At 34.5% G+C, this 16487-nt stretch overlaps 1 protein-coding gene across 3 annotated transcripts; it reads left to right on the top strand.

Annotated features, from left to right (window-relative positions):
• LOC18598918 (RRP12-like protein) lies at positions 3399-15710 on the top strand. Of its 3 annotated transcripts, none has more exons than XM_018122075.1 (18): positions 3399-3985; positions 4781-5324; positions 6202-6435; positions 7438-7529; positions 8202-8412; positions 9447-9604; positions 9770-9997; positions 10202-10386; positions 11720-11813; positions 11913-11969; positions 12065-12199; positions 12820-12930; positions 13031-13144; positions 13707-13868; positions 13968-14096; positions 14179-14280; positions 14744-14823; positions 14927-15710. In XM_018122075.1, exons 1-18 carry the CDS (start codon positions 3431-3433, stop codon positions 15285-15287), a joined length of 3552 nt encoding a protein of 1183 aa, XP_017977564.1. In that variant the 5' UTR covers positions 3399-3430; the 3' UTR covers positions 15288-15710. The 3 variants fall into 3 exon arrangements, with proteins under 3 accessions (XP_017977564.1, XP_007028716.2, XP_017977563.1); XM_007028654.2 differs by having other exon boundaries at positions 9423-9604; positions 12862-12930; XM_018122074.1 differs by having other exon boundaries at positions 9423-9604.

Raw genomic sequence — 16487 nt, 5'->3', positions numbered from 1 at the left:
CACTTATTAACAAGTCCCATAATCTAAAGGTTGAAACGGTTACATAAACCTGCACTTTGCATAGTGATTGGTAATTATAAAATTTAATCACAAATGTGATATCAAATAATGTAAAATTTGCAATACAATATTTTGATTAATAAGAATGTCTTTTCAATTTCAAAATCAAATTGAACTTGTTTACTTGTTTTTACACATGATTTTAGATTTACCCTAAAGGAAGATGGTTAATCACAACTGCAACACTAGACAAAACTAAGTAAGTAATATTGTAAGTTATATATTACTAGACAAAACTAAGTTATATGGTTAATCAGTTCATCTTAAATTTCATTCATTTAAATACAATTCAAACTCCTAAATTGATAAATAAGTTTTTGGATTCCGATTAATAGATGCTTAGAGACACTATCTAAAGATAATTTTTGAATACTCGTTAATAAAATTTTTAATTATTTTTATTTAATACATTATTCTCATTAAATTCAACAAGATATGATACATCCGTTACATTTTTTATTTTATAAATATATCCTTCACTAGTACCATTAGACACAGTTAATCTTTTCTTAAGTTTTATATTGAACTCCAAATGGATCTAACATGTAAGCTAAATCCTAAAATAAAAGTTTTCCTTTTAGCTAGCGTGGAACAATCAATGCTATTGCTACTGACAAAAGGAAATGTCGCTATATATGTAGAGGTGTCCATCAGCCAAGCTCCTTAACTGAGCCCGCAGGCTTTGACCCACTATTAGTTGGACTTGGTTAGTTTTTTAAGCTTGTGTTACGGGACATTATCCTTTCCCTAAAAGGTTAAGGGTTAATCTGATGGGATATATAGTGCCTACATTCATAAATTCTGATATTTTTCTTATTTATTCGATGTAAGATTTTGTAATATTTTCACCCATCTGAATTCACGATGATTTCATCATGGTAAGGTCATTTTGCCTTCTCCATCCATTAGAGAGTTTAGGGTGATATCAGAGTCGAGTTTAGTTGGTTTTGATATTATTTTATCATGGGATCATTATCTTCTTTTTAAAAAGTTTAACTTGATGAGATATGTAATGTGTATGCTTATAAGTTCATGATCCCTCCCTTACCCATTTGATGTGAGATTTTGTAACACCTACATCAAGTATTCCACCATGTCAATCTATCACATTGTCTATTAATTAGTGGCGTCTTATACTAAATCATTTCACCACGTCATTGTTTACAATAGTTTTGACCTTTTGATTTTGATTTTAGCTTTGTTTTTGCTAATTTTGACTTTAAGATGAAGAAATTTAAAGTTTTTAAGTCAATTGCAATAATTTGACGAGAGATTTCTCAACATTTGAATTTTTATCCCTTGCCACTCTTTGCATTTAAAGACATTAATACTCTAACTATAAGTGATTTTTTGACATTATTAAACATGTTATCTCTTTCAATTCTTCTTTTCACATTGTTTGAATACAGAATCAAAATATGATGCTTTTTCAAATTTGACCTAAATCACTTTTGCCCTGTCGATTAATAAAAGGTATGGCATTATACTTCATTGTGATAATCAAAGTGTTATCTACATTGCTCACAATGATGTGTTTCATGAGCGCATCACTCATATTGGGATTTTTTTTTATTTTGCGCGTCATCATGTTATACTTATGGGACTTTTCATTATTCTCATCCAATCTAATCGCTGATATTTTTATCAAAATACATCTTCTATATCGATTTCAAAACCTAGTTTTCAAAGTCAAGTTGGCATTTATCATACCACTTTTTTTTTTTCCTTTTTATTATCATACCACCTTGAGTTTGAAGAGTATTAAAAGAAATGTACAAATTTAGTGACACAAATAAATTATGATACTATAAGTAATACAATTAGATTACGATCTTGTTAGTTTTTTACATATATTCCTCGCTCGATTTTATATAATACATAATTTAAAATATAATTTTTATTTTTGTAGCAAAGCAATTGGATATGTTTCGTGGCAGTAACTACATGCAAGAAAGCTTTGAAAGACTAGAGGGATCATGGGACTCACTTGGAAAAAGAAGAAGGAAAAAAGATTATGGGATCAAATATTTTCACCAACTAGAGAAGTCCCACTGCTAGATATTGGCCCAAGAATTGAAACAATCAAATTAAATTTCGACGCTAATTAGATATAAAGAAATGGATTGTGGCATATATACGTAGTCGGAAGCATGATTGAAGGTAATATTACGGATCGGCATGTTTAATTTCTGGCTTTATTGCACGGTGACACGGAAATCATTCAAGCCCATTCCCGCGATGACGTCGGCCAAGAAATTAATGGCAGCAATTGTCAAGGGATACTCAAGTGATCAACTCGTGTTTTATATATTTACAGCTTCTCCAATGAGGTGGCTGGCTATCTAGCTAGGTAGCCCTACAATATACAGTTGTTAAGTTTTACCACCGACATCTTATTTAAAATGAAATCCTGGTATACACTTGATCGGAAAGATGGAAAAGACTTCCTTAATCGAGGTTTATTGGATTGTAGGGCAAATGTAATGATATATGGTTAGGTGTATTACAAGTCGGAATCTGATTAAGGGAGCAAGCCTTATATTAAAGCAATACCTGCAGCCTGCAGGTCCGTACAGTGGTCGGTATGTGGGTCATATAATTTCGTATTCACCCAGAGAGGCATACGTACGTCCCTCGGCTTTAATATTAAGGTTGATGTTCTCCCACTTAATTTCCTCTTTTACCTTACCACTAAGCTTCATCCTATATATACATACTACGTTACGTATATCCTCTCACCTCCACCTTTACCTACCCCACGGAAACCTTGCTTTCAAATTCCAAGCATTAATGGTCATGAAATCTTTCTGCCCGAGTGTTAATTAGTCACAGGACTTTGAACCATCACCTCAAGCGTCACCTCACCATTGCTCTCTCCAATTCGAGACAATTTCTTATTGCCCTTGGAAGATGCATAATCAGGACGGATTATTATTTTAATATATTAGCAGATTTAGGTAATTGACATGTTAACACATATGCATGCATTAAATAATTAATTATTAAGTTTATGGCAGATGCATAGGATGATTTTGGAGAAAGGATTAATGTTAAAAACTAGCCTTGTGGAATTGGGCTAAAGAAACATTGTATGGGGCTGCTTGTGGAAAGAAGCCAGATAAAGGTCCGACTGAATCAGGCAAAAGCTAAGCTATGCCACACATTAATTTGGTTTGATCTGATTCTGAAAATGAACAAATAATAATAGAAGGGCATGTTGGGTCTTCTTGCTCAAGCCCAAACTTATAAGGCTTAAGCCCATATCATTTGCACCCAGGAGAAAAACCCAGACCCAAACCAAGTCTTAAACCCTTCTTCACCACCGTCTTAAACCCTATACCCACCCCAAAATCTGTTTCAAATCACCACCATGAAGAAGAAACAGACCCCAAATCACCCAGAGGAAGACATTAGAGAAAACCCAAACGAACTCGAACTCGAAAACGAAACCGAAACCCCTTTCAAAGATGGGACCAATATTTGCCAGCAACTCATGGACCGTTATTCCAAATCAGCCGCCCCACAGCACCGCCACCTCCTCGCCACCGCCGCCGCCATGCGTTCTATCCTCTCCGCCGAGTCCCTCCCTCTTTCCCCTCCCGCCTACTTTGCTGCCGCCATTTCCGCCCTCGATGATGACTCAGCGACCACCCTGGATTCGACGGCAGTCGGTGCGCTTTTGACATTCTTGTCGATTGTGGTTCTTCTAGTTCCAAAAGGAGGGATTTCGAGTGACAAGGCGAAGGAGGCGGTGGAAGTTGTGGTGAGGGTCGTAGGGAAGGAGGGGCTTGGAGTGGCGAGTTTGAGAAGCGGGGTTAAGTGTTTGGGGGTTTTGGTTGATGGGTTTTGTGATTTGGAGGATTGGCATTCGGTTCGTTTTGGTTTGGAGACATTGCTTGGATTCGCCATTGATAAACGTCCCAAGGTTTTGTTAAGATATTTATTTAGACTCTGTTTACTTGTTGCTTTTATCACTTGCTTTTCACAGCTTAAATGACCTTTTGGATGCAAAAGTCGAAAACATTTTTTTAACGACTGAAGGTTACAAACTTTAATTTTAGAGATAGGAAAATTCATGATTTTGCTATATTCTGGTCAATTGTGTTTTAATTTTGATACTTCCTTTTAAATTTTTTCTCGTTCTTAACAAAATAAATATATTAATATATATTTTTTATCTTTTGCTTTCTATTTTTACCCATGTTTGAAGAAGTAAATAGCAAAGCAATAAAACAGGGTATTATGTATTTATTTATTTTTGCTCACTCTCTATTTGTGATGAATGTTATGGTCTCTGTTTGCATTATGTTACGGAATGTGTCATCAGCATCATTATGTTGTTTTTGGTCTTCTATGCATGATGATGCTTTCATGCTTAGGTTTCACAGGATGTAGTTTTTGTCAATGAATGCTATAATAAAAAGAACATAGAGATTAAAATGGCTTCAGAAGAGTTTGATAGTTTCCTAAGTCCTTAGGGAGTTCTTTGTATTGGAGCTTGTGTGCTCATGCTCTTATGCATGGTTTTCTTGTATAAGCTGCATTGAGAGCTACATACATCCCAATCAAGTGTATCTGTAAAATGGCCCTTAAGTTAGATTGAAGTAATCCTTCACTATTTGTGGAATAACCCTAGCAACTTGCTAGTGATAGTGACTTATGTGTAGAAAAAGAAGTAAAGAAAGTTAAGTTGATGTGTTGACTTAATTTTTTGTTGCAGGTCCGTAGATGTGCCCAAGAATATCTTGAGAAGGTTTTTAAGTCTTTCCAGTCCTCAATCGTTATCAAGGAGGCAAGTAAATTAGTGCTTTCCTTGTTTAAAAAGCATATGCCCCTTGCGCTTACCTTAAGTACCATTAAGAGTGGAGATGATTCCAAGGATGAAACATTGTCAAAACCTGAAAATTTGGAGGTCCTTCATATGTTAGATCTGGTGAAGCTTGCTGTTCCATATCTCTCTGCCAAAGTCCGTTTAAAAATTTTATCAGAATTACGTAAGCTTATGAGTTCTGAGTTCTCTTCACTTACAAGGAACATTCATAAAACTATTGAAGTACTTTTTGGAAATTCAAATGTTGAAGCAATTATACCAGAGATGGAGAACATTATAGTTTCTCTTGCTTCTTATGTCTCTGGAGAGAAGAATCCTGTTGACACTCTCATATCTGCATCAACTTTGTTAAAATGTGCTTTAGACAAACTTCATGCTGGGGAATCAAACTCGTGGATGAAGAACGTTCCTTTAGTTTTTGGTTCTTTAGCAGGTATGCTTTTTCATATGTTTTTTCAGATATGACATGCTTATCTTATTATTACTATTAGTTATGAGAAGATATGATACGCTTATTACTTTGTCTTCACAAATGGTAATGGACTTTGGCATTGCTAAACTTGGTTTTTCCTTGTCTTACAATCTATTATTGGATACAGTGGATCATCACCACCTTCTGTCATTCCTTTAAATAGCAATCAGAATATAGTTTATCGAATATGTTTTCTCCGAATGAACAGTTTTATTACTTCTTGTGATGATTTCTCAGAGGTTTTTCTATGGTGATGCTGCTTGTCTTATTTATTAATATTTCTGGTAGTTAAATGGTATTTTGTAATATGCACATTTTTTCTCTTTCAAATGATTCTAAATTATTGCCACACAGTTGAAACTTATTTTATAGTTTGAAGTTCCTAGACTGAAGATCTCTCTATTGTAATATTCCTAGAAATCAACTGTGCCCATTTCCCTCATGGCATTACTTTTGTGCGACATATTAAAACATGCCTTTACAATTGTTCCAGAACACTTTGGCATGTTGTTTACTGGGTTAATGTTTTACTTTCCATATTGTCAATCTAATATAGCGAATTTTGAATGAAAACAGTAATCGTCAGCAATTTACCATAGTATAGAACATGGCATCATTGGTTGATTGATCTCAGGGCCAATTAAAATGTGAAAGTATCTTTGTCTAGATGTCTAGTTCTGCTTTGCATGTGAGACATAGAGTTTATCTTTATTCTTTAATGCGATGGAATATTTGTTGTTGTTGCTGCTGCTGATGGTTTTCTGTTGGATGTTGTGATTGCAATGCTGAACTTTTAAAAAATTTTATTCCTCTCATAATGTTGTCGATGTTGATGTAGTTCTTTTGACTTCTGAGGCTAGCACAACATCACTGGCATCAGTTATTATGAAGGAGTTGATTAGCAACCATATAGATCTGAAGTCTTTCTCTGCTGAAAACAATGGTCTTGGAAGTGAGGAAGCAGATGCAATAAAATCTATATGTGCTATCCTTGAGAATACCCTTAGTTCAAGTGATGGAATTCCAAATGAGCATGTTATGGCTGTCTTGACAGTTTTGTTTCAGAGACTTGGTATGCTGGATTGTTTCTTTACTTGCTGCATAAGAACTATACAATTGTACATATTTTCCCTATGGCACCGGAACTGATACTCTAGATTCATGCGAACTTTTTACAGATGTCTGATTAATAGTAATGTGTACAACACCATAACAAATGAGGTTCTTACTATAATTTCATTGTTTGTAATTGTCCTTAGAGAGCTATATGCAAGTGCTTGGCTGCGTAGTGCTACGTTTCTTGACTGACATTGTGTCTAAAACTGTTAATTGTCATCTCATGGTTTATTAGTAATTCACATTAAACATATATATTACTCTGAAGGAGGAACTTCTCAAGATAAATGTGATGAAGGCATAATGGTCCCGTGCATTTATGGGACTAATTTAGTTGAGTGTTCTCAACAGGGCTCTCATAATCTATGCTTAAAATTGATGTGGCTTAGGTCCAATAACCTTCATCACTAGAATTGGACACAAAAGTAACAATTGGATCTCAGTCAAAACAAGTTGTAGACATGATTTTTGAAATTGTTAGTGAAGATGGTTCAATTGCTTTAGCTAATGGAGTTAAAACTCCCCTGGGAAGAAAAAAAAAAGGGAGGATAACAAATGTGAAAATTGATTTCATTCAAAATTGGTGGTCTTCATTATAATTTTAGTATAAACCCTTTTACAGGCTATTTTCTGAACCAAAATTAGAAATCCCTAGTCATGGTAAGAGCTAATATCATATAAATTACCTCCTAAAGCCTATATCTATAAAATGAATTTTAGTTTTCTTTGTACAATGATCAAAAACAAAAATAATGGAGCAGTATTGTGACAAGTTGTTTGCCCTTCAGTGTACAATAGATAACTTATTTCACTTAGAGAACCTAAGACGAAAGAATGTGAAAAGTTGTCATTAGGACCTAATTGTTGGTCAGGATTGCATTCTTCCTGCTCAGTTCAAAGTATGCATGTTTACTTGTGCAACAAATTCTGCTTATACTTGTGCTTCTATTGGTTGTAGGGGAATCCTCATATATATTTATGAAGAGCATTGTACATAAACTTGCTGAGTTGATGAGTCTTGCGAAGGGGGACACGTCTAACATGAACCATGTAAGTCTTGGCTTTTTCTTTTCCTATTTGTTCTCTAGTTGATTAGTATTGTGGTTTTAAATTGCTAATATAATTTCAGATTTAATTTGTCAATATTCTGTTTTAGTGTTATGACATTTTACTGAATTAAAATTTTTGTTTTAGCAAGTTATTTATTTTTTCACTAAAATTTATTCTTGGAAGCGCTTATTGATATATCTGCCTTGTACTTTTGAAAGTCACAACTTTTATGTGACATGTTGCAAGTAGGTAGAATAAATTTGTAAAGAATGGAAAAGTTTAGCAAAATCAAGGGAATGCGTATTTTAGAGATACAGAGATAAGTGTAAAGATTGGGTTGTTATTGTGCTACAAGGAGGTCTTTGTTTCTGTTTAGTTGGCATGTTTGGCCCTTAGATTATGAGTAAGCAAGATAGCCTGCATATTCCTCTCTTTCTGCAGGGTGCATTTTAATATATTTAGTTTGAAAAATGTGTGCTGTTTGCCACATTTAGCTATGCCCATGTACATCCTAACAATTTATCTGATTAGAGGTTTAACATTGATGCAACAAGATGTTGCATTATGTTGTGCCAATTCTATATATAATGTTAGTTCACTACTTCAGCTAGAGTATCTTCCTTGGTGATAACTGGAAAGATTATTGATATCCTTTTTTATTACAATTTGCAGCTTCAGAATTGTATAGGATCAGCAGTTACTGTTATAGGGCCGGAAAGGATACTGACTCTGTTGCCTATAACCCTTCATTCGGATGACATCAGTTATTCAAACGTCTGGTTGGTACCCATATTGAAAGACTATGTTGTTGGAGCATGTCTCAGGTATTATATGGAGAGTATAGTGCCACTTGCAAAATCATTTCAGCTGGCAAGTTCTAAAGGTACTTTTCTTACACTTGGAAATTTTCTTCACAGCATGGTTATTAGTAGATTTGAATATTGAAGGGTAAAGATGCACATAAAAAGGCACCTGGAAAGATGGTATGCTTAAATTGATGTGAACCTACCGGATTATGATTCTTTCAAGGATATTTTGAAGGCCAAGGATTTAGTTGACATTATGCTTCTGAATATGAAGATCCTTATCTGGGACCTGACATTTTGATTGGTTTAATAAAGACTTACAATTAATATCTAAATATCATCTCTACAATCAGTAGTGTGAAAACTGTAGCTGTGCAAAGTGACTTAAACATTCTTTCACTTTATTCGACTTCTGTGAGTTGCTCTGTTATTGTTACTTTTCACAATTCATCTAGCCTAACATCCCGTTGGCTGGTTTAAAGTGGTTGGACCTGTCCAACTTTTGCAACTTGATGGAATATGTGATGCAAAACTTGTCTTTTTTGAAATAGTTTTTCATTATTATATGTCTTAAAGTTTCAATATAGGGATTCCTTTACCAAGGCAAAGACATTCAACCCCATTTGTTAGGAGATGTAGTTGTTGCCTTGCCAAAGCTTTTATCTGGTTTGTAGTAGGTGTTTTTGTGCCCTACAGATGACATCGGCCAACCATTCATTGAGAAGCCTATCATCTCTTTTCTTTTTCTTTTTGCTACATAGCCTATCATTTCTTTACTGTGTATAAAATGAAAAAGCGTATAACAGCTCAGAATGAGATTATCTACATCTGCCTGTATGGTACTGGTTCTTAATTTATAGACAAAATTGGATTTATTGTGCTGAGCATTTACTCCTTCTCAGTATCTCTCTTTTTCTCTCTTGTTTTAATTTCTATTTCATTGTAACTATACTACTTGGACAGCTATCTCTTGTGCCTCATAATTCTATGTATTTTGCTTTCTGAGGTTTTTCTTGAACTGTAATTTATGGCAATTTCTAATTTTTTTAAAAAATTTTTGTCCTTCCTTTTTTTCCACTTTATTCAGTAAAAAAGTCTGTAATTCGTCAAGATCTGCAGGATCGTGCTCATGGTCTCTGGGGATTACTACCTGCCTTTTGTCGCTATCCTATTGATATGCACAAGACGTTCAAAGCTTTGGCTGAACTTTTGATTGATATTCTTAAGGAGGACTCTTTTATGCATGAAAATATTGCTTCTGCCTTACAGGTAAGGGTTCTTTTTTTTACTTCATTTTATCTTTATCATCAATATTATTGTAAGTACTAGAACCTTATGATAATCCTTTTTTCAAATAAATTTTTAGGTTGTTACTTGTGTACTCTTGTATAATATCCGTATTCATATTTTTTTGATACAAAATTTTTTTCATAGATTCTTGTCAATCAAAACAAAAGTATACTTAGATCCGGAAAGGATGCTGGTGAGGCAAATAATTTCACAGTGAGAGATTCTGTATTAGAGCTCAGAAGTTCAGCCTCATATTCAAAGAAAAGTGCAACCAGAAACATGAAGGTTTTGTCGTCATGTGCTCCTGCATTGCTTCAGGCTCTGAGTGATGTATTTGTTTGTTCACTTCCAGCAAAGCGCTTATATCTAAAGGTTCACATCTGTCATTCTTTCAACATCATTAGGTTTGAAATTTGATAGACTTATGCAAATTTCTTTACTCTGATGAAGTGAAAGGTTCTTTGTTGGGAAACCGAATTGTGTGAGATTGATATATATCCCCTTTCTGGTAATTTGAAACACCGGTTGATGTCTTATTTATATAATACTTCACATATATTCTAATCTCTTTCTCAGGATGCCATTGGATGCTTGGCTTCTATCACAGATTCTTCTATTACCAAAAGGATTTTTGTGTCATTGGTTCAGAAGCTGCAGTTCATTGATGGTGAAGGTGAAATTGGAAAGCAGGCTGCTAATGCCAATGAGTGCATGGAAAAAGAGCAAGGCAATCTTAGTACTACGGGGAAAGATGCACACAGGTATGTTGCAGACTTCACTTCTTGAATTTAAAATGCTCCAGTTGAGTCAGCAGTTTCTTCTGATAGTTTGCAAGTCTTTAACAGCTTCTTAATTTGCCTGTATTTCTGTATTGTGTGGTTTTTATTATAAATAGGGATTTTGTGCTAGCCATACTTCAGTTCCTGAAGTTGAAGAGCCATTATTTCAGGTCCTTGATAATTCTATATCTACTATTTTAATGATGAATTATCAATACTCTAGCAATGTAAGACCTTGAGTGGAAGGTGCTAGTATTAGCCAACAAAAACTGGTTGCATGACTTACATGTGGTGATGTGATATTGACATAATTTCATTCATACGGTATTCAAATTCAGTACTATTATACATGCTTTTGATTTAATAGATTGGTTTTGCTAATGTGCTTAATATGAGAAGCCAAGTTAATTGATTTGGGCAATCCCAACAAAAATAGAAGAGTTAAGGATTTTTGGGATTTGTGTTCTTGAAACTCATGGCTTCACTGCTGCTACACATGATGGTGGGGATGGATTTTGGCTTCAGATTGACCTCCTATCAAAACATACTGTTTATATGGTGGCACTTTCCTAGGAGATATTACATCTAACCAAATCAGTTATGGCCCCTAAATTCCAACAACATTGATACTTAACACATTGTCTTAACCCAAAATCATATGATCAAATTAAAGCAACTCACACATTTCAGGGACCATAATGTAGCTTACTCTCCTTTTAACCCTAACTGACTTTATGTGACTTGATTGGTTGTTTTTCTTTACCATTTATTTGAAACAGTTATTGAGGAGGCCCCCTATTTATCAAACAAGGGACTACCAATCATATTGGTAGAAAGTAAGCATTAAATGGTTGCTGATGTTGCTTGACTCTCTGCAACATTCTTTTGGGAGTGACTGTCCCATCCTTCATCTCTACTGCAGGCATTTGTTGTTGTCATTATAGAATGTGGAGTTGTGGACATAAGATGTGCCATTTACTTGAATCCTTTGTTCATTTTGCGGGTATGGCCATGTAACAACACTTCCTAGGAAAATGACTTGCAAGGCAAAAGGTCATTTAATGTATATCATTGGCTTGAAAATTTAACTACATTGACCTCATGAGCCTAAAGGAGAGTGCTTTCTATCTGCTCCATTTGCATTGAACCATAAGCAAATCTGTTTACAAACTAAGAGTGAATGTCTTTGGGAGCATTGAATGGATGATTCTAGTTGACTTGCTTTGGACTTGACAAAAGTTTTAAGAGCTGGCAATCTCTTTATGGAGTGTTATAGAGATTGATGATGGTGCTAAGAAAATATATTTTTATGCAGGTGTGTTATACTGGAGCTGGCATCTTCTTTTGTTGCAGGAGCTGAGGAGGATCTTATTGATTTTATCTATGCTTTAGTAAAGCAAACTTTTCAGGTATTTAAGATATCTGATTATCTCTGATTGGTGCTGTTTGTGTTATTTTTGAAACTAACTAATCTAGTTAGTATATGTTTATTAACCTCTGGTTTTTAGGAAACTGATGAGATTGGTCATTGTGAAGCATATTTCACTTTAAGCAGAGTTTTAGAGGTATGTGTTCTTATTTTTTTTTGGTTCGTTATTCATAATCTTCATCTTATGTTAGGAGATATAATTTTCCTCTTTTCCGTTGTGTTATGATGCAGGAACATGCTTGGTTTTGTTCTTCCAGAGTGGTGGAGTTGATTGATCTATTACTTGGACTAAAATCTCCTGCTGATATTGCATCTCTTAGAAGCCGGCTTGATTGTTTTAACATCCTAATGGTTCAGACCTTGAAGGTTCAATCTCATCTAAGCTTATCCTGTTTGAGAAATGAGATTCCTGTTCGATTATGCTTTCATGTATTCTATTCTTTATGGGATATCTGGTCATCTGATTTTATATCAGAGCAAGATGTAACTGGTGTTATTTTCTCACGCACTTCTTATTGATTGTGATTCATGCTTTAGATTATGGTAATGTCTCATCACAATTTAATTTGGTCAAACAGAGAGTTTAGCATTATTGCTGATTTATGCCTCTGAGAACCTTTTTTTTTTAAACGAGCCAGTTAAACCTTAGTTGTGTAGTTCTCTTAGGGCCTCTTGCCATGAAGAAAGTATGACAAGCCTGTGGTTCCTTCTTTAAACAACTTTGTTCACTCTTTTGAAAATAAGAGCTGTTATTGGTGCTGTCGCAGTAATGGAGAATTGGCCTATTGCAATGTCATTGATGCCTACATGATGGAACTTGCATCCATTCATTGTAGACTTAATATCTTTTTTTTTTTTTTTTGCAAAATCATGTACATTTCTCTTTTTGTCTAGCTTCTATGAAACCATTCGTTTTGGCAGCACTGTAGTTGGCTGCTTTTGTTCACATGGGTCTAATACTGTGCCCTCTGGAGAACTAAATGTAGATGGCAGCTGAATTCCAGTTTGAACTTTCAAAATTCTTGCAGATGAGCTCATTGGAAGAAAATACAAAGCCATTTCTCATTCTTAATGAGATTATAGTCACATTAAAAGATGTAAGAGCTACTAAAGAAGTTTAATTATTTACTTTTGTTCTCTTCTTTAGTTTATAGGGTAATGCAGCTCATTGTATTTTTATTTATATTTGATATGCAGGGGAAGGAAGAACCTAGGAAAGCAACTTATGATATACTCCTAAAGATGAGTTCTACCTTAAGAAACTTGTCAGATCTCAGATCTGATCCACCCTATCACAAACTGATTAGCATGGTAAGGGTCATTTCGTCTGTCTACATGTGTATTCTTCTTGTAAAGAAATTTGGCTGCTTTGACTTTGTATGTATTTGTATCAATGTTTTTATATGTTAGACTTCATTACCAGGGCATTAAGTGTTGAAAATATTTATTCAGAAAACTATATACTAATTCTTTTAGATCAGCTAGAATGGTCTTAAAGCAGTAGCCTTTTCTTGCAGGTAAGTTTTAGAGTAAATTAAGAGAAGATGCAGGTTTCATTTCCAAGACAAATGTAGAGAACATAGAGTCCATCTCTAGAGGCTAAAATGTCTTCCTCCAGTAAAGTGGCATGCTGCCCAAAAACATGATGTTAACCCTTTAAGTTGGACGCATATTTGTAATTTATGATATTCATGTTTAAGAAAATTCTTGACACTAGAAATCTGTTTGCTGTTTTTAACTTATCCCAAGTTGCTTCAGATAGTTGCATTTGCAGATGATATCTGTCAACTTGTTGCACCTGCATATTATTATCACTGACATCTGAATGCTAATGATAACTTGTATATAACTAATGACGTTGCCTACTATACAGATAATGGGATATCTTTCTGGTTCATCTCCTCACATTAAGAGTGGAGCAGTGGCTGCACTATCAGTTCTTGTATATAATGATCCAGAGATCTGTGTTTCAGTGCCTGATCTTGTTTCCTCTATTTTATCTTTGCTGCAAACTAAAGCTGTGGAAGTTATAAAAGTAAGCTTCCCTCGTGCCAAATTAAGATTGTCTTTTATTGCATTTTGCTGAAAAATAATTTTGCTTCTCAGTAACAAGGTTTTTGTACAATGTTGACAGGCTGTTTTGGGGTTTGTCAAAGTCTTGGTGTCCTCCTTGCAAGCTAAAGACCTGCAGAATTTTCTTTCCGACATCATTCATGGAGTTGTCCAGTGGTCATCTATCTCGAGAAACCATTTCAGATCAAAGGTAAGTAGAATTTCACTTTATATAAATATAGACAGTTCGAGTTGGAGGATTTTTTCATATCTGTGCATTCATTCTTCTATAGGTCACTATAATATTGGAGATTGTGACAAGGAAGTGTGGTATTGCTGCCGTTCAATTGGTTACTCCAGAAAAGCATAGGGGCTTTCTGAATACTGTTATAGAGGTAACGATTTCTTATATTTAGCCTACTAGTTTTATTTCAGTTTAAGAAAATTGAAACATGTTGAGGAATACATTGCATACTCCCCCAAGACATTTGGTAAAGGGGGTGATGAATTCTCATAGTGAGGAAAATTGGCTTTGGTCTCATAGGAAGGCTTTGAATCCTTTTCTTGCACTCCTTTCTTTCCCCCTGATCTACACTTTCATTTGATGTCCAGTGATCTCATTGATCTGAAGGTGTAAAAATGTTTTATTAACAAAGTTTGTCCTGGAATAAAGAAAAAGGTCTTCCTTCACACCAGTGTGCTAGACCCTTATTCCTGATCCCAGTATGGTACCTAGTATCCATTTTGCTCCCAGAATATGTGGTTAATCTGTGCCATTTTAAGCCTCCTCAGATGTGTTTTATGAAGATCCTACTACAATGTGACATGTGGGTATATATAATTTCTATCTTATTGCAGAACCGACGTAGCAAAACAACTCCCAAAGAAGTTGATGCTAATGATGCAGAGACAGTACTTGTGGATTCGTTAACTGAGGGGTCTGATCTCTTGATGCAACATACTTTGTTTTCTCTTGTATTTTAGTTTATTATGGGTTGTGTGCATATATATGTCTTCTAACTACCTGTTGAATATTACTAGGTCTCAAAAGAGGAAACACAAGGGATTGGGTACGTTTCAACAGAAAAATGACTTTGTAGAACACAGAAAGAGAAAGAGGGACAAAAGAGACAGTGGCAAGCTTCCTGATTCAAGTGAACCTGGTATATCCGCTGCCCATGGTGGTAGAATGAAAATGGCTAAAGGAGCTAAGCACGTGAAAAACTCAATGAAGGGTCATTCAGATGGAAATGGTGAAAAGAACAAGAAGAATTTCAAGAAAAGGTTTGCCAGAGGTCAGAAGAGAAAGATAGATGAGGTGAGTAGGAGCAAAAAGGATGAGGCAGGAAGTAAGAAACATTCTTTCAAAGTAGGAAAACAGAAGAAGTTGCGTGGTAAATAACACAGCCAACAAATGAATCTACACTCAGAATAGTGGTTGGTTCAGCAGAGCTGGACAAAGATTTTATTATAGTTGTCTTCTCACTAAAGCGAGTTATTTTTTCCCAATCACGTTGGGGCATGAGGGATTGAGGGTGTTAAGGCACTCTGAATTACAAACCCAGACAGGCATGATCCTATCTTTTGCCGAGAGCCATTGTAAAATGATAGTGTCGGAGGCACTGTTTACAAGCAAGAGCCATGAGTTTAACACTCAAGATGGTGATACAATTTTGTTTCATGTATATTCCTTGTCATTACAAATTTTGTGCGCAGCGGAGAGCTCCGAGATAATGTTACTTGCGTACTATATTTTGTGTGGATGGAGGATTTGGTGTCGTTGGTTGCAATTTGTAAGATGCTACTATCTTTTACTCTCCCTTTACTTTCTGTCCCTCTCATAAGTCAGGAGTTTGCCGTTTATGCTAACTCTTATAACATCCTATAACTTTATGAAATCCTCAAAAGAAAATAAAAATAAAAACAACAAATTTCATAACGCCATTTAGAGTTGTTAACGGATAGAATACTTGGCAATTTTGAAACATTAACCCTTATTTTTATTCGAATTTGAATCCTAATGCTTCATTAATTACTAACTATACGAACCCCTTTAAATATTTGGTTGTATAAAATAATTTTGTTAACTTTGTCATGAGTATTCAATTACTTGAACTTGTACCAGTATAAACATTTTTTATTAATCTCTTAATGAGTATTTAATTACTCAAATTTGTATTGTATAAGATAATAATTATATTTCACAATTTATATTTATATAATTTATCAATATAAAAGTAAATAAATATTAAATTTAAAATTTAAATCATAAATTATTTTAAAATTATTTCAAATAATTTAAATAAATAAATAAATAAATAAACATTTATACTCGGATTGGAATATCGGATATCCAAATAGTGATACCCATACTCTATCCAAATTTGAAATGATTAGAAGGTTGAAACAATTCGAGATAATTATTAGGGAAAATTTTTTTTTTTGCCATTGAAAACAAAGTATTTTTGAAAATAACCTTTTAGATAAATTTAACTGTTTTTAGTCACCAAAAGAGATTTTGGGACAAAAATGCCCTTAATGAGACATCTTTGGTGACGCTCACTCTCAAATAGGCGAAAAATTAGAAAACAAATATGCGAAG

Source organism: Theobroma cacao, chromosome 5 (assembly GCF_000208745.1).
Source record: "Theobroma cacao cultivar B97-61/B2 chromosome 5, Criollo_cocoa_genome_V2, whole genome shotgun sequence".
In the NCBI taxonomy this organism is placed as follows: domain Eukaryota; kingdom Viridiplantae; phylum Streptophyta; class Magnoliopsida; order Malvales; family Malvaceae; genus Theobroma; species Theobroma cacao.
This window is presented reverse-complemented; position numbering and strand designations above follow the sequence as displayed.